General features: G+C 44.4%; 1 protein-coding gene across 1 annotated transcript in view; it reads right to left on the bottom strand.

The window, feature by feature from the left end:
* The window catches only part of LOC137528088 (zinc-alpha-2-glycoprotein-like), a 42,799-nt gene extending 21,072 nt beyond the window's left edge, over nucleotides 1-21,727 (bottom strand). The window contains exons 1-2 of the mRNA XM_068249350.1: nucleotides 21,645-21,727; nucleotides 5,712-5,963 (exon numbers count right to left, since the gene is read on the bottom strand). Coding sequence (XP_068105451.1) covers nucleotides 5,712-5,963; nucleotides 21,645-21,711 — 319 coding nt within the window. The 5' untranslated portion in view covers nucleotides 21,712-21,727. The remainder of the gene's footprint in view (nucleotides 1-5,711; nucleotides 5,964-21,644) is intronic.
* Nucleotides 21,728-25,826: the final 4,099 nt, after the last annotated feature.

The raw sequence follows: 25,826 nt of genomic DNA, 5'->3' as shown, positions 1-25,826 counted from the left end.
CCAGAAGTGAACCGGAGGCGGGGCCGGAGCATCGGTGAGTGGCTGCGCGGGCACAGGATGTCTGTGGGGGACCATTAGAAGCCCCAGGTAAGTTCAACTCATTTTCCACTGACCCTCCCTACAGTACTCCTGAGCCAAAGATACTTACCTAAAGATAGGGAAGCCTCTGGATTCTCTGGTCCCTTGTAGCTGAGCGCAGACCCCCGGACAATTGCTGACAAGGGCTAGTTTGTCATCTAATTGGGGTCACAGTCCTCTTTTGTCACCAAGTGCAGCTGTACCTGTGCAGCTAGCAGCATGACTGTGCTGGTAACAAAGAGGAGCACAGCCCCAATGTGCAGGAAGGGGGTCCGCGCTCAGCGGCAGGGGACTATAGGACAGCAAGGGAAGCCTCAACAGGTTCCAGAGGCTTCCCTCTCTCTAGGTATCTCTTTCTGAACCAGAGCTTCGGCTCAGGTTTACTTTAACTGTTGCGGTATATTCATTACTGGATGGTAAAAATATATGTGCGTACGACGTGCATGTAAATGTTACCTACACACTGGGCACATTGCTTGTGTAATGCACTACACAAATAGCAACACATGTTAAACAAGTAATGTAAGCATTGTGTGTATGTGTTTTATGCAAACTGTGTAATGCTGAGCATCTCCAAAGTAAGCCTTGATCTATTCAGTACACTGACACTGTGCATAGATTTCAGTGTGTGTGTGTGTGTGTGTGGGGGGGGGGGGGGGGTTGTTGAGTTGGACTGCCACTAGGTGGGTGAAGCAAGCTATGCTGGCCACTCTGGGCAGAGTTGTTAGGGCCCTTTTCCACTGCCTGCGATCCAATTCAAGAAGCGGATCACAGCCGTTTTTCTAGTTGCTAGAGCACCGCATGTAAATTCTGGTGCTCATTTTCCACTACAACGCTTCAATCTTGTTTCGGTTTTTGCCGAAATGCGATCGCCGGCCAATGCAATTCTCATCGCAATTCTTGTTCCCGACAATGGTAAAGCGGAACGCGGATAGTGGAAAATGGAGCTTGCAAGATTGCAAGCGCAAGTCGCCTGCATTTGCTAGTGGAAAAGGGTCCTAAAGGGAACCTAAACTGAAAAGGATGGATTTTTCCTTTTCAAATAATACCAGTTGCCTGACTCTCCCTGCTGATACTGTGTCTCTAATACTTTTAGCCACAGCCCCTCAACAAGCATGCACATCAGGTGCTCTGACTGAGGTCAGACGGGATTAGCTGCATGCTTGTTTCAGGTGTGTGATTCAGCCACTACTGCAGCCAAAGAGATCAGCAGGAATGCAAAGCAACTGGTATGGTTTAAAAGGAAACATCCATTTGCATCTCAGTTTAGGTTCCCTTTAAGTTTGAGTGACGCAGCAGCTGCTGCAGCACCACTGATGATGATATCAGCAGCGAGCAATCATGTTGTCTGAGGTGATGCTGCAGCATTGCTGCTGCTGAATCTTAGCCTCAGTCAGAGACAGAGAGACACAGACCCAGAGACGGTACACTACAACTTTGTTTTACTTTCCCCGGAGCTTCCTCCAGTCCCTCGCCGTCATCCTATTGCCTTTAGTTTGTCCACAATCAGCTCCGGTAACTGGCTTGTGTGTGAGTGGTGGGGGGCATGGTGGTGGGGGTTGAATAAGGATTGGCGCTATGTGGTGGGGGGGGGCGGCACAGAGGGGTAGGGGCGCCACAGGTTTTCTTGCCTGGAGTGACAAAATGGCTAGAAACACCCCTGACTTCTTACATCTATTTATTGCTGAGTATTGGTATGTTACCTCACCCTCCCAGTGATGATTAGCCTAGGCTATGATGTCATACAACCTTCTGCCCCAGAGCTCTCTGGGAGATAATTTGTCGTTTCTGCTCACTACACAGGGGGAAATAACATTCCATGGAGATTCATCTTACCAGCAGTGAAAATGCCGACATCTCTACTAAATAGAGTAGAGCGAACTTATTAGGGTTGTTAGGGTCAAAGTCCTATCAGTATCTAAGCATTGAGTAAAACAATAATTCAAACCGCCATACTACCTGAATGCTCCCCTGCTCCAGCTCGCCGCAGCCACTGTCTCGGTCTAACACGTGTGTCGCCAGAGAATTCAGCTTCCTCAGAGACCACACCCCCAACAATGCTCAGATCCTCCTTAAATCACGTGTGGAGTCAAAGACGTCAGGGAAGTCCACACAGCAAATGATTAGAGCCCGCTGCGTTACTATAGCAACATGGCCAGCATCATATCAGGAAGTAAGCAGTCAAAGGAGGAGTGAGCTTCCATACAGTAAATACAACAATAAAATTACCCGAATATGAAAAATTCTACATATGCTCAAAAAGCAAGCAAGCAATCTATAGAACAAATGAATGAATAAACATATAAATAATGAGACACATGTACTGTCGGCTTTCAGTAATACACAATTTATTTATATACTCCCAATAACAGTTGCAACGCGTTTCGCAGGCAAGATCCCGCTTCATCAGGGAATAAATAACAGGAGTGATACACAGCACGGGGTCAAGTAGTTGCTTGGCACCTCTGCCAGAGGTGGCAAGCAACTACTTGACCCTGTGCTGTGTATCACTCCTGTTATTTATTGCCTGATGAAGTGGGATCTTGCCTGCAAAACACGTTGCAACTGTTATTGGGAGTATATAAATAAATTGTGTATTACTGAAAGCCGACAGTACATGTGTCCGTTTGGGGCCGGTTGGTCCACCACCACAGCCCGAACATTTTTAAACGTTTTAGTGACTTTTATCCTACTGGCGCCTCTGTACATCTCTGTGTATCTAGAAGTCCACCCTTGGTGGAAGGGTGACATACCCTCTTCTCCTCCTATCCACAGAGAGCGACGTCTTATTCCTGAGTGGGGACAGGCTTGTTCTCCCCACCTGCATTTACAGTGGTTACCTTGGAGGTAACCCTGGTTTGTGAGTATAATACTTACGTTTCATAATACTTCTTCCCCCTTCTTATACATACTGCACTATATTGGGCTCTCGGTCTTCTACCTTTATATAAATAATGAGAGGGCTTGATGAGAGATAGGCATTTCTTCAGATCAAATAGGAAATAAGCTTGAAGGTGGATAGACCGAGGAGGTGCTGCCATCTTGTGGTAAAGAAGTAAATCTAGTCTATATATATTATATAAGGTGGTTTGGGGGCCCCAGCCAGTGAGAGAGACCTGGGGCCCCCGGCTGTCATGAGAACCAGTGTTTGTGATTCTATATATATATATATATATATATATATATATATATATATATATATTAAACCAAGAAGGAAAAAGAATCCACATTAATTTATGGTCAAATTCAATGCACATACCAAGGGCAGGAGGGCTGACTATATTAAATTATAGAATGGCCAAAGTAGGAGAAGAATAACCAAATATCCAGGACCAAATGCCCCAAAAGGAATAAAGAGCCACCAGTGAAGAGCATGAAATACCTATCAGATAGAAGGAAAATATAATAAGATAAAATAACTGGTGGTAAGGAAGAAAAAAGTGAGAAAGAAGGGAGTAGGAAGGGAAATAATTGTCCTGGATATTCGGTTCTTCTTCTCCAGGGCTGCTGCGCGTTGCCACAAACACTGGGCTTAATGCACGGTTCTTGGGGAAATAGAAGCCTATGGGCGATGTAGTAAGTGTAGACGCTGGAGCGTGGTGCATCGCGGCGCATATGTGCGGACTGACAGGAATCCCAGTGATGCACTTCCTGTTCCTGCCAAGCAGGGAGTACCTCACTGAACAAGTGGGGCACTATGCATTTGATCCTGCAAGTGTGTCATGGCCATAGTCTGTCATTTTGTTCGATTGTTAGGCCTCTTGCACACTGCATGCATTTCAGATTCCGATTCCGCTTTTTAATCTGTTTTTACATCCGATTCAGATTTTTAATCTTAACTGCATGCTGCGTTTTTTGATCCGTTTTTCTGTTGAATGTATTCAAGGAAAATCGGAAACGGAATCGGAAACGGAATCGGAATCGGAAAACGGATTTGCAGTGTGCAGGGAGCCTTACTGCACCCCTGGAGAACTAGTGTTAAGGTGCCCACTCATCTAGTGATGTATTGGCAGATCAATTAAAAGCCAGATCTTTCTCTAATCGTATATGAACCGAGAGAGATCTGTTGGTTGCCCATACACCTCTGGCCGATTCCTGATCGATTTCAGCATAAAAACTCTCGGGAATAGGCCTTGTAATGCCGCCTGGCTGTCTCCTCCACTGTCCCTCCAAATGTTAATGTCCCCCCCCCCCCCGGTGCCCGTGCATTGTAAAACTCTCCTGCTCAAGGTGATGCCACTGTCCAGCTGCTCCTGGTCTCCTCATGGCCACATTGTGGCATGTATAGCAAATGGCACGTGTCCAGGGAGACAGCAGACAAAACCGCTAGGCGGTGCAGCTGGAGCAGGTGAGATTTACTAAGTAAAGGCACCGGGAGGGGGAAAACATTTACATTGGGGTGAACAGTGGCCGGGGGTCTGTCACCGTCATCGATCATCACGATATAGCATGCAGTTAATGCAGTGCACCCAATCAACTACGTCAGATCGAGATTTTCCATCTTGCGCAATCAATACATTTGATCAATCGGACATGCTTGTTGCAGCATGATTTTCATCCGATTTGATAAATTGATCAAATTGGATGGTCGATTGAGCCGCAACATCGCTAGATGTATGGCCAGCTTTAGTCAGCAAATACTTTTCTACACTATACATGTGCTGTTTTGGTGTTTTTCAATAAAAAGTAAGGCCATGTTCACAGCGTCCCTCGCTTTGCTTTCCCTGCGACAGCAGGAACAAAGCACAATGGATTGGGAACAGCAGTGTTGAATTGGTAACAGTACAGTGAAGCATACAGTCAAGGAAAAGTATGCTTCAACATTATTGTTGTTATGATGCCGCGACCCGATATACCGCAACGTCCCACCGCACTATAAATGCCGGATACACAAAGATGTAGACACCGAGAGCCCAATATAGTGTAGTATGTACTGGTAGAGTGGATATGTAAGGTAAGTATGCAAATATACTCACAAACAACGGTTACCATCCAGGTAACCACTATATCAGCAGGTGGGGAGATTAGACCTGTCCCCACTCAGGATTAAAAAGTCTCTATCTGTAGATAGGAAATACGGGGCCACACCCCTCCACCAAGGGTGGACACCGGAACTGTATATGCAGACAGAGGCGCCAACAGAATAAATGAGACACACAAAGAGACTGTTGTATAAATTCAAAATAATAAGGGTTTATTTGTATATTCCAAAAAGTGCAACACGTTTCGCAGGCATCTCCTGCTTCATCAGGCAATAAAAAATGGAGCATGTACTCATACAGTTCTGATGCAAAGCTCAGCGCCTCTGTGAAGCTTTGCACCAGACCTGTATGTGTACAATTTTTTTTATTGCCTGATGAAGCAGGAGATGCCTGCAAAACGCGTTGCACTTGCACTTTTTGGAGTATACAAATCATTGTTTTGAATATATTCAACAGTCTCTTTGTGTATCTGCTTGGAGGAGGTAAGTCCACCTCTGCCTCCTATTCATTTTAACATGTTTAGTAAATTCTATTCTTTTAGCGCCTCTGTCTGCATATACAATAAACACCGCATAGGTGGTGCAGCGGTAAATTCTGCCAGCACTGTTTGGGCCACAACTAGCTAAACTTGTGAAATTTTTTTTTACTTACTTAGTGGAGGATTCAGAAGTTTAATTGTATGTTTATGCCGCCCTTCGTAGTGTTTAGCCATTCCTTCCAGATATGCCAAGTGCTCAGAATCCACATCCTGCATCCAGCCATATTGAAGATGCGTTTTTTGGGAATGATCATCATACTTGACTATTTGTTCATCATCCAGAAATCCAACAATTTGAAACTTTGGTGGTTCCCCATCCGGCGGCCTCCATGAAGTTGTGAAATAGTAATAGAGGCTGTGGCTATCTGCGGGAACATAATAAAACACACAAAATTTATACCAGACAGATCCAGAAACAAGATTCTGTGAGGAAGAGAGAATCAGGCAACTCTGACCACCAGCCCACCCCCCCCCCCCCCCACACACACACACACACTCAGGGGGAGATTTATCAGAGCATTACCAACAGATTTTTCTTCTTAATCTGTCCTTACCAGCAGGGGGTAGTGTTCTGCACGTTTGCAGGAAGCTCCCCAATGCTTTCTTAACCTCCTGAGCGGTATGGACGAGCTCAGCTCGTCCATCACCGCCGGAGGCTGCCGCTCAGGCCCTGCTGGGCCGATTTTCTTCAAATAAAGTGCAGCAGACGCAGCCGGCACTTTGCCAGCCGCGTGTGCTGCCTGATCGCCGCCGCTCTGCGGCGATTCGCCGCGAGCAGCGGCGAAAGAGGGTCCCCCCAGCCGCCTGAGCCCTGCGCAGCCGGAACAAAAAGTTCCGGCCAGCGCTAAGGGCTGGATCGGAGGCGGCTGACGTCAGGACGTCGGCTGACGTCCATGACGTCACTCCGCTCGTCGCTATGGCGACAATCTAAGCAAAACAAGGAAGGCCGCTCATTGCGGCCTTCCTTGTTTATTCTGGGCGCCGGAGGCGATCGGAAGAACGCCTCCGGAGCTCCCTCTAGTGGGCTTTCATGCAGCCAACTTTCAGTTGGCTGCATGAAATAGTTTTTTTTTCATTAAAAAAAACCCCTCCCGCAGCCTCCCTGGCGATCTCAATAGAACGCCGGGGAGGTTAAAGGGGCCCATACACTCAGCCGATTTTCTGGCCGACCGATCGATCCCGATCGATCGATTGCAAATCGGTTGGCCAATCAACCGATCGATGGCCGATTTCGATCGATTTCGATGGATTTCCATCGAACTGGCAGGGTGGAAAATTTAGGTCGATCTGATGAGATTGCTTATCAGTTTGCATTGGCCTTAGTGGAAATCTGATGGCAAAAAATGCCATCAGATCGAATTTCAATAGATTTAGAATTTCAATAGATTTTCAATAGAGAAACTGAAATCTATTGGAATTCTATCCTGGTAAAAAATGTTCTAAAAACGCATCAGATAGATCATCAGATGCATTTCTTATCTATCTGCTGCCAATCTGACAAGTGTATGGGCACCTTTAGGGAATGGAAATTGCGGCAGTTCTGAGTGTTGTCTTTAGATTAAGGACAGCGCAGAACTGTTCCTGCTTAAGAGTGGCTGATACCACTTCTTAAGCAAGCGCTGACACTTCAAAACTTCCTGTTTAATCACTTACTGCCTCTGTTTTGTTACCATGGTGAACGCCCCTTCACCCTGACAATGTTTATTTGTTGAAAAGAAGGATGGGAGTTTCAGACTAGTGTGTGGAGAAATACAGCGTGGGCAGAGCATGTAAAGAATATATGTAAACACCAGAGCGGATATTGGAATTGTTTAAAATTGAAGCTTATCTATCTAGTAATTTTGTCCCAGATAGTTAAAGAAACAAGTTATTCTAGCTTGCTGACAGCAGGTGTGTTGGTTACCTCAGCAACAGCAATTCCCCTCACACATTGCACTGCCTGAGAGACCTCCCTAACGCCTTCTATTCCTAACAGTTTAAGGCCTCTTGCACACTGCAAGTGATTCCGATTCTTAATCAGTTTTTACATCCGATTCCGATTTGCAGTTTGCTCCCTGCACACTGCAAATCGGAATCTGAATCGGATGTAAAAACTGATTAAAAAGCGGAATCTGAATCGGAATCACTTGCAGTGTGCAAGAGGCCTAAGAAGGAATCTGCACTATCTATTGATTTCTTAGGATGCCTGAGACAGTTCTGCACGGATTTCTAAATACCTACCAATATTTTGTCTCAGACACTCTTGATTAATCTGGCCCACAGTTACATAAATAATATTTTGCTAAATCTATCTACTTATACATACTTTTTTAGATCCGACTCCACAGTTTCAGTTCAGACACAGTTCTTTATGTGCATTTAATGGAATGTTAATAAAAATGTTTTCTGCATTAACCCATTTGCCGCTTCAATAAAGTTATCTCGTTCAATTGCACTGCTTTTGACTTCATCCGGCAGAACTCCTTGTGCTGTAAATTCTTTGGAATGCTTTGATCTCTCTCTCTGCAGAGCAGAGGATAGAAAAACTGAAAACAGAAGTCCTCTGTTATAGTCTCACACCGCCCCCTAGTGACAAGTGGCCATAATAAATACAAATTACAGCAGTACTAATTAGAAGCAGGAAAATATCACAAATAAATAAAAAATGCGTTAAAATAAATTGGCTTGGAGCACTTGCAAGCCTTGAAAAAAAAAAAAAAAAAACATGTTTTGGCTTGTCCACGCTTGTTTCAGGTTTGCATGAATGTTTTTCCACGATTTACGGGAAAAATCGTTTCCGACAGCCGTATTTGTAATTTTACAAAAAAAGGAGAAATTTATGAATCGATTATGTAAATTCAATTTCGAAACTGTAAATATGCATAATCATAATTGCGAATTTTTACGTGAAATTTTGTGTTAGGGAAATTAGCACCTTTCAATTATCCCTCGAACAGGGGGAGGTACAAAGGGGGACAGGGGGCAGAGGTGGTACAGAGGGACACAGTGGAGGCAGAGGGGAACAGAGGTGGCACAGAGGGGGACACTGGAGGCACAAGCCTCAAGGGGCATAGAGGAGGTACACGGGACAGAGATGGCCCAGTGTTTCAACTGTGGACGGATTCAGGTTAAGAACGAACCAACAGTCCCTATCTCATTCATTAACCGGGGACTACCTGTAACATCTTAACTGAACTGTTGGGCTTACTTACAGTAGCTTGGAACATCTTACACTAATGTATATATCCCTCCAAAGGCAATATAAAAGCTTGGCGGCGGTACAGCACATGACTACCCTCTTTCCCTGAAAATAAGCCCTAGCAGAAGTTAAAGAGGAGGAGGAAGAGGCGGCCAGCAAGGGTGGACAGCAGAGCAATTCTGATTGGGCCCTGGCCCTGTCTTCCCAGCATGCAGCAAGGTTATCAGCTGTGTGAAGGGATGACTGAGCATGTGCCTGATCAGTGCAGTAGCACACCTTCAAATCCGGGAACAGCACAAAGGAACAAGCAATGTTCTGCTGAGAGACTTCCTGATAGAAATATAAGACATCCCCTTAAAATAAGCCCTAGCACATCTTATGGAGCAAAAATGAATATAAGACACTCTCTTATTTTCAGGGAAACACGGTAGCAGTATTACAATTTCTGGTAAACAGAGCAGCTATGGCCGTCGAGGAAATAACACGTTGCTGTCAGTCCAGTATTTAAATGTATGGAGCCCCATGAGAATTTAGCCCAGGGCCTCAATTTCCATACATCAGACCTGACTGTGTGTGATTTTTGGTAAAACTGCTTTGTTCAACTTCTTTTAAATCATGCTGACCACAAAATGTTTACTTTGTAACACAGCACTTACACTGGACTTTTTTTGCAGAAGTTCCTGGTAAACTGGAAAGCCCACTTACTATTTATCTTCTATTGTTAGCACTTTTTAGTGATACATGTTTAACAAGCATATACAAAGACATACATTTCAGGGATCTGGTCAACTTAGAAAAAGAATCAAAACTGTCAAATGCAAAAGATTTTGTTGTTCCATAGGGTACCGTATTTTTTTATGGTCCTTTGCATATTATTTGTGTCCATATAGCATTTCATTTATCTATATATATAAAATCGGATGTATGTGTGTGTGTGTGTATGTGCCGCGATCACGCGAAAACGGCTTGACCGATTTGAACGAAACTTGGTATACAGATCCCTTACTACCTGGGATGATATGTTCTGGGGGTCTCGTGCCCCCCCTGCACACCTGGGCGGAGCTACAAACAGCAAATCAGATTCCACCCATTCAAGTCAATGGAAAAAATTTAAAAGGCTGCCATTCTCACAGTAAACAAGCCAGAGTCCCCACACTTTGCACAGTTGGTCACTTGGTGACCGAGGTTACAAATCCAGGAAAAGTGGGCGGAGCATAAAACAGCCAATCAAATTTCAGCCATTCATTTTAAATGGGAAAATGTAAACTGCGACCATTCTTAGACTGTTAATCGCAGGGTTCTCAAACTTGCCACAGTTGGTGACTGGGTGAATGTGATTAAGATTCAAGAAAGTGGGTGGAGCCTACAACAGCCAATCAAAATTCACCTATTGATTTTCAAGGGGAATATTTAAACTGCTGCCATTCTTACAACTGTTAATGGCAGACGCTTCAAACTTGCTACAGTCGGTCTTTGGGTGACTGGGGTCAAAATTCACAAAAGGGGCGGGGCCACAAACAACCAATCAGATTTCCTTGGTGGATAAACTGCTTCTATTCACACATTTTTGATGCCAGGAACCTGAAAGCTCACAAACTTGGTCATTGAGTGACTGTGTGTCCAGGTTACAAAAAGTGGGCGGAGCCCAAAACAAATTTTACTAGGAAAATATAAACTGCAGCCATTCTTACACCGTTAATGGCAGTGTTCTCAAACTTTGCACAGTTGGTCACTGGGTGAATGAGATTAAGAATTTGGAAGGTAGGTGGAGCCTACAACAGCCAATCAGAATTCACCTTTCGGTTTTCAAAGGGAATATTTAAGCTGCTACCATTCTTATACTGTTAATAGCAGATGCCTCAAACCTGGTACAGTTGGTCACTGGGTGATTAGCGTTCAAATTCAGAAAGGGGGCGGAGCCACTAACAGACAATCAGATTTGTTTATTTTTCAATGGGAATATACAAAGTATTGATACCAAGGACCCCAAAGCTGATACACTTGATAATTGAGTGACTGTATGTCAAGGTTAGAAATAGTGTGCGGCGCCAACAACTTAATTTTTTACATGGCAGGGTTCCCAAACTTGACCCAATTGGCCACTGGGTGACTGGGATTAATATTGTGGGTGGAGCCTAAAAACAGCCAATCAAAATTTACCTATTGATTTTCAAGGGGGAACATTTACATTGCTACCATTCTTACACTGTTAATGGCAGAGTTCTCAAACCTGATACAGTCAGTTATTGGGTGACTGGGGTCCGAATTCACTAAAGTGGGTGGAGCCACAAACAGCCAATCTGATTTTTTAGATTGATTTTAGCCATTCTGTTATTGGCAGGGTTCTCAAACTTGACACAGTTGGCCACTGGGTGACTGGGACCAATATTTAGGAAAGTGGGTGGAGCCTACAGCAGCCAATCAAAATTAACCTTTTGATTTTCAAGGGGAATATTTACATTGCTCCTATTCATACATTCTTAATGGCAGAGGCATCAAATCTGGTACAGTCAGTCACTGGGAGACTGGGGTTTAAATTCTGAAAAGGGAGTGGGCAAAAACAGCCAATCAGATTTGTTTAATTTCAATGGTAAAATGCAACTTATTGATGCCAAAGACCCCACAGCTCATAAACTTGGTCATTGAGTGACTGTATGTCAAGTTTAGAAATAGTGGGCAGAGCCAAAAACAACTAACTTTTTACATGGGAAAATATAAATTGCAGCTATTCTTACACTATTAATGGCAGGGTTCTCAAACTTGACATAGTTGGTCACTGGGGGACTAGGATTAATATTTGGAAAAGTAGGTGGAGCCTACAAGAGCCAATCAAAATTCACCTATTGATATTCAAGGGGAATATTGAAACTGCTGTCATTCTTACACTGTTAATGGCAGAGGCCTCAAACCTGCTACAGTCGGTCATCAAGTGACTGGGGTTCAAATTCACTAAAGGGGTCGAGCCACAAACAGCCAATCAGATTTGCTTTTTTTGGATAAACTGCTTCCATTCACACAATTTTGATGCCAGGAACCCAAAAGCTCACAAAATTGGTCATTGAGTAGTGACTGTGTGTCAAGGTTACAAAAAGTGGGTGGAGTCAAAAACAGATTTTTCTGGGAAATTGTAAACTGCAGCCCTTCTTCGCTGTTAATGGCAGGGATCTCAAACTTTGCACAGCTGGTTACTTGTGACTGGGATTAATATTCAGAAAAGTGGGTGGAGCCTAAAAAAGCCAATCAAAATCACCTGTTGATTTTAAAGGGGAATATTAAAAATGCTACCATTCATTGCACTGTTAATGGCACAAGCCTCAAACCTGGTACAGTTAGTCACTGGGGTTCAAATTTAGAAAAGAGGACAGAGCCACAAACAGTTTAATTTCTTGGGAAAATACAAATTATTGATGCCAAGGACCCCAAAGCTCACAAACTTAGTCATTGAGTGACTGTATGTCCAGGTTACAAAAAGTAGGCGGAGCAAAAACCAAATTTCACTGGGAAAATGTAGACTGCGGGCCTTCTTACACTGTTAATGGCAGTGTTAAGAAACTTTGCCCAGATGGTCACTGGGTGACTGAGATTAATATTCAGGGAAATGGGTGGAGCCTATAATAGCCAATCAAAATTCACCTGTTGATTTTCAAGGGGAATATTTAAATTGCTGCCATTTTTATACTGGTAATAGCAGATGCCTCAAACCTGCTACAGTTGGTCATTGGGTGACTGGGGTTCAAATGCTGGAGAGGGGTAGAGCCACAAACAGCCAATCTGATTTGTTTAAAGGGGAACTTCAGCCTAAACAAACATACTGTCATTAAGTTACATTAGTTATGTTAATTGGAATAGATAGGTAATATAATTTTTTACCCACCCTGTTTTAAAAGAACAGGCAAATGTTTGTGATTCATGGGGGCAGCCATCTTTGTCATGGGGGCAGCCATCTTTTTGGTTGAAAGGAGGTGACAAGGAGCAGGAGACACAGTTCCAACTGTCCTGTGTCCTAATAACCCCTCCCAGCTGCACAAGCTAGGCTTCAAATGTCAAATTCAAAATTAAAAAAAAAATATTTGCACCAAAACAGCAGAACGATAGCAACAACATCAGAAATCCCATCATGCTTTGCACAGCATCAGGGGAAAAAAGCCCGGGCAGTTTTCTTCTGTGCAGCTAAAAATGAGGCTTCGATAAGAGAAACAAAGTTCTGATGCTGTGATACTGTTAAAGAAACACCAAGCCTTTTCAGTGCTGCTGAGTCGATTTTTAGTCCGGAGGTTCACTTTAATTTCTATGGGAATATACAAATGATTGATGCTAAAGACACCAAAGCTCACAAACTTGGTCATTGAGTGTTTGTGCGTTAGGGTTAGAAGAAGTGGGCGGAACCAACACAAGTCAAATACATACCCGGGCAATGCCGGGCAATCAGTGGGTAGAGAAAAATACAAATTTCACTGGGAAAATGTAAACTGCAGCCATTCTTACACTGTTAATGGGAGGGTTCTTAAACTTTGCACAGTTGGTCACTCAGTGAATGGGATTAATATTCAGAAAAGTGGGTGGAGCCTACAAAAGTGAATTAAGCTTCACCTATTGCTTTTCAAGGGAATATTTAATTGCTACCATTTTTGCACTGTTATTGGCACAGGCCTCAAACCTGGTACAGTTGGTCATTGTGTGACTGGGGTTCAAATCCAGAAAAGGGGGTGGAGCCACAAACAACCCATCAGATGTTTTCATTTCAATGCAAATTACTGATGCCAAAGACTACAAGGCTCACAAACTTGGTCATTGAGTAATTGTGTGTTAGGGGTAGAAAGAGTGGGTGGAGCCGACACCAGCCAAATACATACCCGTGCAACGCCGGGCAATCAGCTAGTACTGTATATGAACAGAGTCTGATAACTCAGGCAGTCACTAACTTACAAACAAGTTCCATTCTGGGAGATTGTTTGTACGTTGAGTGTTAAACAAAAAAACAAGGATTCCTTATTTACTTTCAGACAACTCCGGATTTGGATATCATATAGCATAAACAGTGTTTTTTGTTTTTGTTAAAGAGAATCTGTATTGTTAAAATCGCACAAAAGTAAACATACCAGTGCGTTAGGGGACATCTCCTATTACCCTCTGTCACAATTTCGCCGCTCCTTGCCGCATTAAAAGTGGTTAGGGCTCTTTCACATCAGAGCTTGCGTTGGAGAACGCTCAAAGCATACGTTTTGTTGTATGCCTTTTACTGCGTTTTGATATGCGTTGCACTGCAGTGAGTGTACGTTTTTAATCTGTTTTCAATGCGTTACTGCACATAGAAAAACGCAGGTAATTTTTTTTTCTTTAGTTGTCAACTTTCTACATTGTTTCTCTGTTGCATTCTGGGACTGATTGCCTGCGTTAACGGATTAAAAACGCGCATAGTGTGCGTTTTACATTGACTAACATTGTAACGCATAAAGCTAGCGTTGGCCGAAAAACTGCGCCTGGGTGCAGTGTAACGCAACGCACAAAAACGCAGCGTTATATGTGAAAGCTAAAATGAAAGTCTATGGACTTTCATTTCACCTTGGGTAACGCAAACTTTACCCTTTGCGTTGAAACGCAGAAAATCTGCCCTAATGTGAAAGAGCCCTTAAAAACAGTTTTAAAAAGTTTGTTTATAAACAAACAAAATGGCCACCAAAACAGGAAGTAGGTTGATGTACAGTATGTCCACACATAGAAAATACATCCATACACAAGCAGGCTGTATACAGCCTTCCTTTTGAATCTCAAGAGATCATTTGTGCGTTTCTTTCCCCCTGTTCTCATGCACTGAAGTTTCAGGCTGCTCGTTTCTTCCTGCAAACAGCTTTGCCCTTGTCTGTAATTCTTCAGTATGTGAAAGCCCAGCCAGCTCAGAGGACGATTTATCCAGCTTGTAAAAGATAAGAGAGAAGAGAGAAGCTGCTCTAATCCTAAATAACACACAGGCAGTGTGCATAGAGGGGCCTGGAGGGGGGAGTGCATAGCAGAACCACAACACTGAAGAACTTGGCAGCCTTCCAGACACAGGCTGACAAGTCTGACAGGGGAAAGATACATTGATTTATTACAGAGACTGTGATAGCAGAAAGTGCTGCAGTAAGCCAGAACACATTAGAATAGCTTTTTGAACTTGTAGGATGATAAAAAACAGGATGCAATTTTTGTTACGGAGTCTCTTTAATGTGCTTTTAATGTGTTTCAGGCCTCTTTCACAGTAGGACATTGCGGTTTGATGCGACGTTAAAGTCGCAACGCAAATTACAACGCAATGCCCCCAAAAAAAGTCGCAACGCAACTTAATTCCCCGTTACGGTCTTATACAGTAGAGCATATAGACAATGAAAAGTATGTTTCCAAGTCATTACTGAGCAAGTGCAGTCTAACGCAGCTAATAACGTATATAACGCACAGCATGCAGTATTTTCATTTAACGTGCAGCGTTAGACACCAACGCAACGTGTGCACTGTGAACGGGGCATTGATTTTTCATTGCAGTGAGTTATTCTGCGTTAAATGTTGTTTTAACGTGCGACTTTAATGTCGCACTGTGAAAGAGGCCTCAAAGCAAGTTTGAAGCAAATTAAAAAACAATAAAAAAAAAAAATACTCAGCTAACGAGAGGGAAGGCTCTGGGTCCTATAGAGCCTTCTCGTTATCCTGTAGGACCCAGAGCCTTCCCTGTCCTTAGGTGAGTATCTGTTTTTTTATTTTAAAATTCACTTCAGACTCCCTTTAAAGACCAACTGTAACAAGAGTGATATGTAGGCTGCCATATTGATTGCGTTTTTAAAAAATACCAGTTGCCTGGCAGCCCTGCTGATGTATTTGGCTGCAGTAGTGCCTGAACCACACAAGAAACAAGCATGCAGCTAATCTTATCAGATCTGACAATAATGTCAGAAACACCGACTGTATATCAGCAGTATCAGACTATCAGCAGGACAGCCAGGCAACTGGTATTGCTTAAAGGCCAGTATGGCGAAAAAATATTAAAATTTAAAATATGTGCAACCAAACAAGAAGTACGTTTCTTCCAGAGTAAAATGAGCCAGAAATTACTTTTCTCCTATAATGCTGCCACTTACAGTAGGCAGTAGAAATCTGACAGAAGTGACAGGTTTTGGACTAGTCCATCTCTTCATGGGGGATTCTTGGCAAGGCTGTTATTCTTTATAAAGATATACCCTAAAAAGGATTTAAACAATGATGCTGGCCAGTTTCCCTGCTCTCTACACAGTTTTTTGGCAGTTGGACAGAGCAACTGCCATTCACTAAGTGCTTCTGAAAATAAATATATCCCTTAGAATCCCCTATGAAGAGATGGACTAGTCCAAAACCTGTCACTTCTGTCAGATTTCTACAACCTACTGCAAGTGACAGCAACATAGGAGAAAAGTAATTTATGGCTCATTTTACTCTGGAAAAAAATGCACTTATTTGTCTGTTTGCACATATTTTACATTTTACAATTTTTCGCCATAGTGCCCCTTTACAAAAAATACTGTATAGTTTGTACATGAAGACAACTTTATATGTATGAAACATTGTAACTCGAGTCATTTGTAAGTAGGGGACTGTCTGTACATTTACTGAAATTTGTGTTAAAGCATAGTGCCTCTTCTTGTTGGGGAGGACTGCGATTTGCAGTATTCTGGCTTAGAATGCATGTGGTGGCTTGATGACTGTGTGGGATGCCATTACATCCTGCCCGATTGGCACTGCTACTAGTGCTGACAAGTTCTGATTGTTAGAATTCTTCCTATCTGAACCCGAATGCTTACACATGCGTACCACAGGAGGGGGTGTTAGCTCACCCTTGTGGCCGCCTCTGACTGCCACGCACCAAGTCATGTTCCACCTCTCTGATACTTCCAGGGCCGGGCCGAGGCATAGGCTGGAGAGGCTCCAGCCTCAGGGCGCAGTGTAGGAGGGGACGCAGAATTCATTCAGCTGTCATTCCTAATTGTGTTTGAAGCAGAAAGAAATAAGAAAAGGGGATACATGGCAGTGACTGCAAGCCAGATAACTAGATATTAAGGTGTTGGGGAGGTTGTGGGCCCTGTGGCGCCTCTTAGTCTAATAGCAATCAGTGTGTGACGGCTGGGGTGGGAGGGATGGAGGGGCGCACTTTGGTGTCTCAGCCTTGGGTGCTGGAGGACCTTGTCCCGGCTCTGGATACTTCCTTGTGAAAAACTATAGAGAGCTGAAATGTGATGCAGCCAGAGGCAGCCATAAGGGTGAGTTAATGCCCCCTCCTGGTACGTATATGTAAAGACTAGGGATGGGACGAATCCACAATTTCTTCGAATCCGAATCCGGATCCGAATATAAAAAGGTTCTCGAATATCTCGAACCTTTCGAATCCCGAATCTAACGAATCCTGCACATAAAAATTGTGCGATCCGTGGTATAGTTGCCTGCGGTATAGGTACCCAGACATAGGTAGCGAGGAAAAGGTGCCTTCAGTATAGCTAGCTAGGTATGGGTGCCTTCAATATTGGTAGCTTTCAGTATAGGTAGCAAGGTATAGGGGCCTGCAGTATAGGTAGCAAGGTATATGGGCCTTCAGTATAGGTAGCAGGGTATATGGGCCTTCAGTATAGGTAGCAGGGTATATGGGCCTTCAGTATAGGTAGCAGGGTATATGGGCCTTCAGTATAGGTAGCAGGGTATATGGGCCTTCAGTATAGGTGTCAGGGAATATGGGCCTTCAGTATAGGTAGCAGGGTATATGTGCCTTCAGTATAGGTAGCAGGGTATATGTGCCTTCAGTATAGGTAGGTAGCTAGGTATAGGGGCCTTCAGTATAGGTAGTAAGGTACATGTGCCTTCAGTGTAGGTAGGTAGGTAGGTAGGTAGGTAGGTAAAGGGACCTTCAGTATAGGTAGCAGGGTATAGGGCCTTAAGTATAGGTAGGTAGGTAGGTATAGGGGCCTTTAGGTAGGTAGGTAGGTAAAGGGACCTTCAGTATAGGTAGCAGGGTATAGGGCCTTAAGTATAGGTAGGTATGTAGGTAGGCAGGTATAGGCAGGTATAGGTGCCTTTAGGTAGGTAGGTACGTATAGGGGGCCTGTAGGTAGGTAGGTATTGAGGCCTGTAGGTAGGTATAGTGGCCTGTAGGTAGGTAGGTAGGTATAGGGGCCTTTAGGTAGGTAGGTAGGTATAGGGGCCTTTAGGTAGGTAGGTAGGTACGTATAGGGGGCCTTTAGGTAGGTATAGGGGCCTTTAGGTAGGTGGGTATAGCGGCCTGTAGGTAGGTAGGTAAGGATAGTGGCCGGTAGGTAGGTAGGTATAGTGGCCTGTAGGTAGGTATAGGTGCCTTTAGGTAGGTAGGTATAGGTGCCTTTAGGTAGGTAGGTATAGTTGCCTTTAGGTAGGTAGGTATGTATAGGGGGCCTGTAGGTAGGTGGGTAGGTAGGTATTGAGGCCTGTAGGTAGGTATAGTGGCCTGTAGGTAGGTAGGTATAGGGGCCTTTAGGTAGGTAGGTAGGTAGGTATAGGGGCCTTTAGGTAGGTAGGTAGGTATAGGGGCCTTTAGGTAGGTAGGTATAGGGGCCTTTAGGTAGGTATAGGGGCCTGTAGGTAGGTAGGTAGGTATAGAGGCCTGTAGGTAGGTAGGTAGGTATAGCGGCCTGTAGGTAGGTAGGTAGGTATAGAGGCCTGTAGGTAGGTAGGGATAGTGGTAGGTAGGTAGGTAGGTAGGTAGGTTGAAATCCCTCGCCCTCCCGCCAACCCCCCCCACGGCCCCCTCCGTCCCCCGTGCCTCCTCCGCTCACCCCTGCAAGAATCTACTCACCTTTCCCGTGGAGCGCAGAGCGGCAGACCTCTTCGTTACTTCTTTGTTCCCTCTAGTGGCCGGACCGGCTCTTACTGATGACGTCATTGTAAGAGCCGGTCACTAGGGGGAACCAGGAAGTCGGCGAGAGGTCTGCCGCTCTGCGCTCCGCGATAGGTGAGTGGATGGAAACTATGCGGGCAGGGGGGGCGAGCGGAGGAGGCGCGCGGGGGGGGGGGTGTCGGAGGAGGACGAATGCGAGCGGCGGATGTGCGGCGATGCGGCGTCGGGATTTGGCGGATTCGTATTGTGGAAAATGGCGTCGGGATTCGAATCCACGAATCTCGAATATTTCCTAATATTCGAGGGATTCGTGGATTCGCAGGATTCGTTGTCCCACCCCTAGTAAAGACTCAGAGTCTGATTGGAAGAAATCAAAACAAGTTTCTGTATTCAAACAATCTGAACATGTTAACAATAACTACCACAAGAATGTGTACAAACCGCCTGCCTCCAGGTTCTGTGACCAGCTCCAGGAAAATGAATAGGGAATCAGACACACCCTGCCTATTTCCCCATTCATCATTGGCCATAACACTGCCTGACTGACATTTCTCGTGGGGACATGGGTATACTTGTGATGGGATGTGAGTATACTTGTTAAGAAGCCATGGAAAATGTTATGGGTTAAAACTAACCTGAGATAAGGGGGGTAAAAGTATTCATACTTACCTAAGACTTCCTCCAGCTCCATGACCACTGTTGCCTCTCTCGCTGTTCACCTGGCGGCCTCTGGTTGCCTGCTATCGGCCCCGGTAATCCACCTTCAGTCGTATCAGTTGATCATTTTATACCTTATCTCTAAAATAACTGTCTAGCACTTAACTGAGAAATTAGCAAAGAGAGTTGAAAAAGTACTACTAAAATAATTCTGGATATGTTCTTGCTTGCTGGTGGCTTAAAGGGTATTTGATTGCTTGTTTGTGAAAATATGGCCAGAAGAAAACTTAGAAGAAACGGTGAATTAAATATGGGCCAAAGTGTTACACAGAGCGAGAAAAAAGTACCAGAGGAAGGGCAGAAAGTTTTGCAGACGAGATACTACACAAAACGATGCAAAAAGAAAACAAAGGGCCAGAGAGGACACGGGAGTGCAAGCTGCTGTAGAGTGAGAATACAAAGTGCCACAGTGAGAGAAAGAGAGACCACTGGCACAACACATGCACAATGTAGTTCTTTAAATGCTGGCAGCTTATTAGCACAAGAGTGGCGTCACAGCAAACATTGTGGAATGTATATGGGCACACAATGCTCTCCTCCCACTTCAGTAACACACTTGCTATATTGGGGGAGCAATGCATAGGTTTTGTTTCTTCTTCAACAATAATTTTCATTAAGCAAGATAAATTATACAAACGATTCCAATATAGGGAATATCATATAGAAAAAAAACAAACAAACATCTTAAAGAGAACCTGTACTAAAAAAAAAAAGTCCCCTGGGGGGTGCTTACCTCAGGAGGAGGAAGCCTCAGGGTCCCAATGAGGCTTCCCCCTCCCCTGTAGCTGCAGGCAGTCCAGCGCTGGCTCTCCCGAAGCCTCCCGCAATCCTCCCCTGATAAGCCGACAAGGCTTGATATATTTACCTTCCCTGGCTCCAGTGGGTGGCGCTGTTGTGGCTCTCAGGATGGAAATAGACGGAAATAAGCTGATCTCTGTCGGGTCCACTCTACTGCGCAGGCGCAAGAGACAGTGATCGGCTATTACCGCCTATCTCTGAGTGGAGAGCCGATACTGCGCCTGCGCTTGTCCCGGGAAGGTAAATATTTACATCCCCGCTGTTCGGAGGGGCACAGCGAGGAGGATTGGGAAGCCTCAATAGGATCCGGAGGCTTCCCCCACCCGATGTGAGTACCCCCCAGGGGAACTTTTTTAAGTTACAGGTTTTCTTTAAACAACATTGGCATATGCAATATTTATCCAAAAGGAAGTGTAATAGAGAAAAAGAGCAACATACAAAAAGAGTATAAAACATGTTAAGGCACTAACTTATTGTTATAATAGTACCATTTAGCCTGTCCAAACTGGGTATCTAACCCTAGAACCAACCTTTCACAACCACAAGTGGCACACTTATCCAGTCGAGGTAAGAAATTAGCGCAGCGGCTACTAGTAGCCAACCAATTACCATGCACTTGTTAGGATTGTAACATTTGGACTGGGCCACTAAGGACCATGTAAATCCGGTTGTAATGTCTACCATGCTCCACAAGAGCTCAATAAGGTTTAGCAATATTGCATATTCCTATAAAGAGAATTTGAGGTTTCTGCTAATTGTAGAATTATATATGCAGCAGAAGAAACTAAGATATAACTAAATTAACTTAAAACTAAACTCAACTGAGCCTACCACCTTGATATTCTAATATTGTAAAGGTGCACTATTGTTAAGCTATAGAGTAGTTTCCAGACTTCATGAATGCCATGTTGAAAACATAAACTAGGGAGAGGCTCAGTGACTGATTAACACAGGGAGTGCCCCTCTCTATGTTTACTTCTGTTGACAACACAGGACAAATAATTTTGACAAAACGTTGCTGTGCAAAACAGGAGATCTACATAGCCGATACATGGGACATACTGTATCTAGCAGCACCTGAACAGCTAGTTCAGTTAGCAATCTCTTAAGAAGCCCATATACAAGGAGATATAAACATTTGAATGAGCTGTCAACTGCTTAAAAAAAAAAAAAGCTCAGATGGTAAATGCTTACACAAGATGAGAAAACCAAACAAGTCATTAGTAAAAAAAAAAACAGGCTATTTTGATTTGAAGTTACGTCACCTTTTGATCATCTCTTTAGAAAAGAATTTACATAAAGAAGGAATGATGAATTTAAAATCTTCCAGCTTTTAGACAGTATACTCTGTAGGGCAGAGACTTCTTTTTCCACCTGTGTGTTGCCTCAAGCTTGGAATAATCTGCACCTGTTATCATTTCATTACTGTAATAGTACTCCCTGATAAAGAAGCATAATCATTAGCAGTAATAATACAGTCAAAAGACTTACCAGAAAAAGCTACACCAAAGAGCTGAAGACTTCCTAGCAGCACGGATAGCATGAAAGTTGATCCCATAGCGGAGGCACAATTTAGTGAAAATCCAGGAAACAAAAATAACTATCTGACTATAATGAATAGCAGGGCCACTCCTACTTGCTGCAGGTGGAACCATTCGGGGAGGAGGATTGCAGCAGTGGTTACACAGAAATACGAGTCTGAACATTAACCAATGTAAACATGATTTACTGCAATAACTAATGTGCAAAACAGTGTATTGGTACTCAACAGTTAAGGTGGCCATACATCTAGTGATTTGGCTGTATGATTGACCATTCAATTCGATCATTTTATAGAACCAAGAGGGAATCGAGTGTGTTTCAGAATTCCCAATCGATGAAAAGTGGCTGATTTCATGTAGAATCGACCAGCTAAGTCAATCGAGCAGGATGCAAGATATTGGTCAATCGCACAGGAATCGGCTACTGTTCACGTCATTCAACCGACTCTGAATCGATTTTACATTCAGAGCATGGAGACACACTATTGGTCAGAATGAATGAGAAGCTAAATTGCATAAGATATCACTTGTAGTGTGTGGGCCACTAGTCGATCAACTTCCGATCAACCATACTGAAGTCGATTCCTTAATAAAGTCGATTGCTTTGTCAATTGAATCAGAATCGCTAGATGTATGGCTAGCTTTAGATAATTCTCTTGGATCTCTTGGAAGGTCAACCTTCCCCAGGTGTGCCTTTTCAGAGTTCCCCCATAGTTAATGGTTTTTCCAGATCCTCAGTGCATGTGAATGATATTTTGGTTGCACATGATTTTTCTATGTAGTCTGAGATTTTGAACTGCTTAGTCAATACGTCTGAAGGGTTGTGTTAAGGTGGTAAATTGTACAAAGTCTAATGCCTAGTACCCACGGTGCAATTTTTCTTCAGATTAATGGTTGAATTGATTATTTCCGACCGGTCTGATCTGATTTCTGATCATTTTTCTGATCGATTTTGTATTGAAGTGGTCAAAAAATCGATCAGAAAGCAGTTTGGACCTGTCGGAAATAATCAATTTTGACCGACAATCTGAAGGAAAATTGCATTGTGTGACCTAGGCATTATAAAATTCCCTGAACATGTGGTGGTTGATGTCTCTAAAACAGTAGTAATTGTAGACATCTGGATCTTTTGGCATAAATATATGCTTAGATTTTGGTTGTTTTCTAAAGGTGCCCATACACTCTACGTTGATTAACCACTGACATACGATATACGCGAATCTGCTGTGCAATCGATAACGCAAACTCTGACCGATCGACTGATTTCCATCTGAAATCGATCGATTCAGTCGATCTGTCCAGCTGGAAAATTTTGCTTGATCGCCAGTGGGTCAAGAGCACGTCGTTAGCAGCATTCAATTTGGCTATGACCAACGCAGCAATACCTCATCTGTCCGCCGGTGTGAGTCACCGGACCGTGCTGTCCCTTTTACCGGCTGGTCTTCTCCATCTCCTCTTCACTTCCTGTCCCATCCTGTGAGAAGGGGAAGTTCAAGCAGTAGAGCGCCCTCTATTGTTTGAACTCCCGCTAGGGATAGGAAGTGAAGAGAAGATGGATGTAACGATTGGCGTCAGCGCACAGAGAGAATCTTATTATTAATGATCTGTGGAATCATCAACAATACAGATGTATACCTGATTATGAATGATCTGCGGAATCACCAATAATACAAGTATGACTAACCTCTGGACACCTAATGAAGTGTAAGTGTTTGGTGCAACTGTAGGCTATCTCCCGTGGGGCGGGAGACACAGATAACTACGGCCAGAGACCACCTGAGGAGCAGGTGGCCCTCGGCTGTGCAGTGACTATCTCCTAGGAGAGGGGATAGAGATAATCTGGCAGACAGTGATTCCCTGGTAAACTGGTAATCAGACTGTACTGCAGCCAGGGGACTCCTATGGGGTAGAGGCCACTGGGTGCACTGCAGGAAAGACTCTCTGAGGAGCAAGAGTCCTTGCAGCTAACTGACACTTGGTGGAATAGTGTCACGGGTAGTACAGACAGACTGAACACTCGGAGGATGAGTGACAGCCAGGAGGGTCGGGCAGGCCAGGTCGGCAACACACGAGCAGATAAGGTACAAAGACAGAAGGCTGATTTGGTAACCGGGTACAGGCAAGGTTGGCAACTGGTAGGCAGATAGGCAGAGGTGCCGAATCAGAAAGCAAGAGAGCAGTCGACAGAGCAAATGGTCATAACAGATATAAAGCACAATCCTAGTCTGGGGTGTGAGGTCCTTAGTCTCGACACCCAGGAACTAGTCTAAAGTATAACACAGCAATGACACAGTAATCCTAAGCTTGGGTGTGAGGTCCTTGGTCTCAACACCCCGGAACTGGTCTAAGGTATAACACAGCAATGACACAGTAATCCTAAGCTTGGGTGTGAGGTCCTTGGTCTCAACACCCCGGAACTGGTCTAAGGTATAACACAGCAATGACACAGTAATCCTAAGCTTGGGTGTGAGGTCCTTGGTCTCAACACCCTGGAACTGGTCTAAAGTATAATACAGCAATAACAAGAGCGTAATCTGGCTAAGTGTGAATTCCCAGGTCCACCTGGTTCTAACACACTGTAGGATCTGACTGAGGTCTGAGTGCTCACATGTAAGTATTCGCAACGGCAGACAACCAGCAACTGACAAGCAAGATCTATATATACTACAGCGCTCCTCAGCGCCGCCCCCAGCCACTCAGCCAATCAGGAGTTCTGCTGGAATCAGCTGATCGTCCTGATCAGCTGATACCTCTCCTGCTGGCATAAAGGTCCTGTCTTCTAGCGTGCGCGGGTAGCTCTCCATCTGTGTGCGCTAGAAGGCCCAGGCAAACCAGACTCATGCTGCTGTGCGGAAACCGCCGGTCTGAACGCGGAGACAGCCGCCCCGCCGCCAGACCGCGCGTCGGTTTCTCCGCTATTCATTACAGTACCCCCCCCTGAGGAGTGGACCCACCCGGCTTCTCAGGATGTGAGTCATGAAATTCTTTCTTTAATTCTTCCGCATGCATGCGACAATCCGGCACCCAAGTTCTTTCCTCCACACCATATCCTTTCCAGTGGACCAGATACTGCACAGAATTTTGCACTAAGTGAGAGTCCAGAATCTTTTCAATCTCATATTCAGGTTGGTCATTAACCATCACGGAGGGGGGGGGGGGGGGGGATCCACGTGCTCTGCCGGCTTCAACAGAGACACATGGAATGATCTCACACCTCTCATGCTGGCTGGGAGATCAATCGCATAAGTGACATTATTAATCTTTCTGGTCACTGGGAATGGTCCTATGAATCTAGGACCCAGTTTGGGTGACAGTTGCTTCAGGGCCAAATGCCGAGTGGATACCCATACCATGCCTCCCGGGGAAAACTTCCACTCTACAGACCGCCTTTTGTCTGCCTGTTTTTTCTGGGTCTGGAAAGCTTTTCCCAAGTTCCTCTTAACCATTCCCCAAATCTCCCTCAAAGCTCTCTGCCAATCCTCCAAGGCTGGGAATGGTGTAGACGCCACAGGTAATGGGGCAAACTTGGGTGATCTTCCCGACACTACCTGAAATGGGGAAAATCCTGAAGAGGAACTTTTCAGGTTGTTGTGCGCAAATTCCGCAAAAGGAAAAATTTTACCCAATCGGACTGAGCATCTGCGACATAACATCTGAGAAATTGCTCCAGGGACTGGTTAACTCTCTCGGTCTGGCCAATTGTCTGTGGGTGGTAGCCTGATGAGAATGCAAGGTCCATATCCAGTTGATGGCAAAAAGCTTTCCAAAACTTTGATACAAATTGGACTCCCCGATCTGACACTACATTTTCCGGAATGCCATGCAGCCGGAAAACGTGCTGGATGAAGAGATCAGCCAATTCCTGGGCCGAGGGGAGTCCTTTTAATAGAACAAAATGAGCCATCTTACTGATTCTGTCTACTACCACCCAAATGACTGTCTTGCCCTCAGACCTGGGGAGTTCTCCTACAAAATCCATGGACAGATGAGTCCATGGTTCACTTGGCACTGGTAAGGATTGTAAAGTACCCACAGGTGCCTGGCGAGAAGGTTTACTCCTAGCACACACTGCACATTCCCTCACAAACTCCTTACAATCTGTTGCTTATGTAGGCCACCAAGCACATCTGGC

This window comes from Hyperolius riggenbachi, chromosome 8, assembly GCF_040937935.1.
Source record: "Hyperolius riggenbachi isolate aHypRig1 chromosome 8, aHypRig1.pri, whole genome shotgun sequence".
Classification (NCBI taxonomy): Eukaryota; Metazoa; Chordata; class Amphibia; order Anura; family Hyperoliidae; genus Hyperolius; species Hyperolius riggenbachi.
This window is presented reverse-complemented; position numbering and strand designations above follow the sequence as displayed.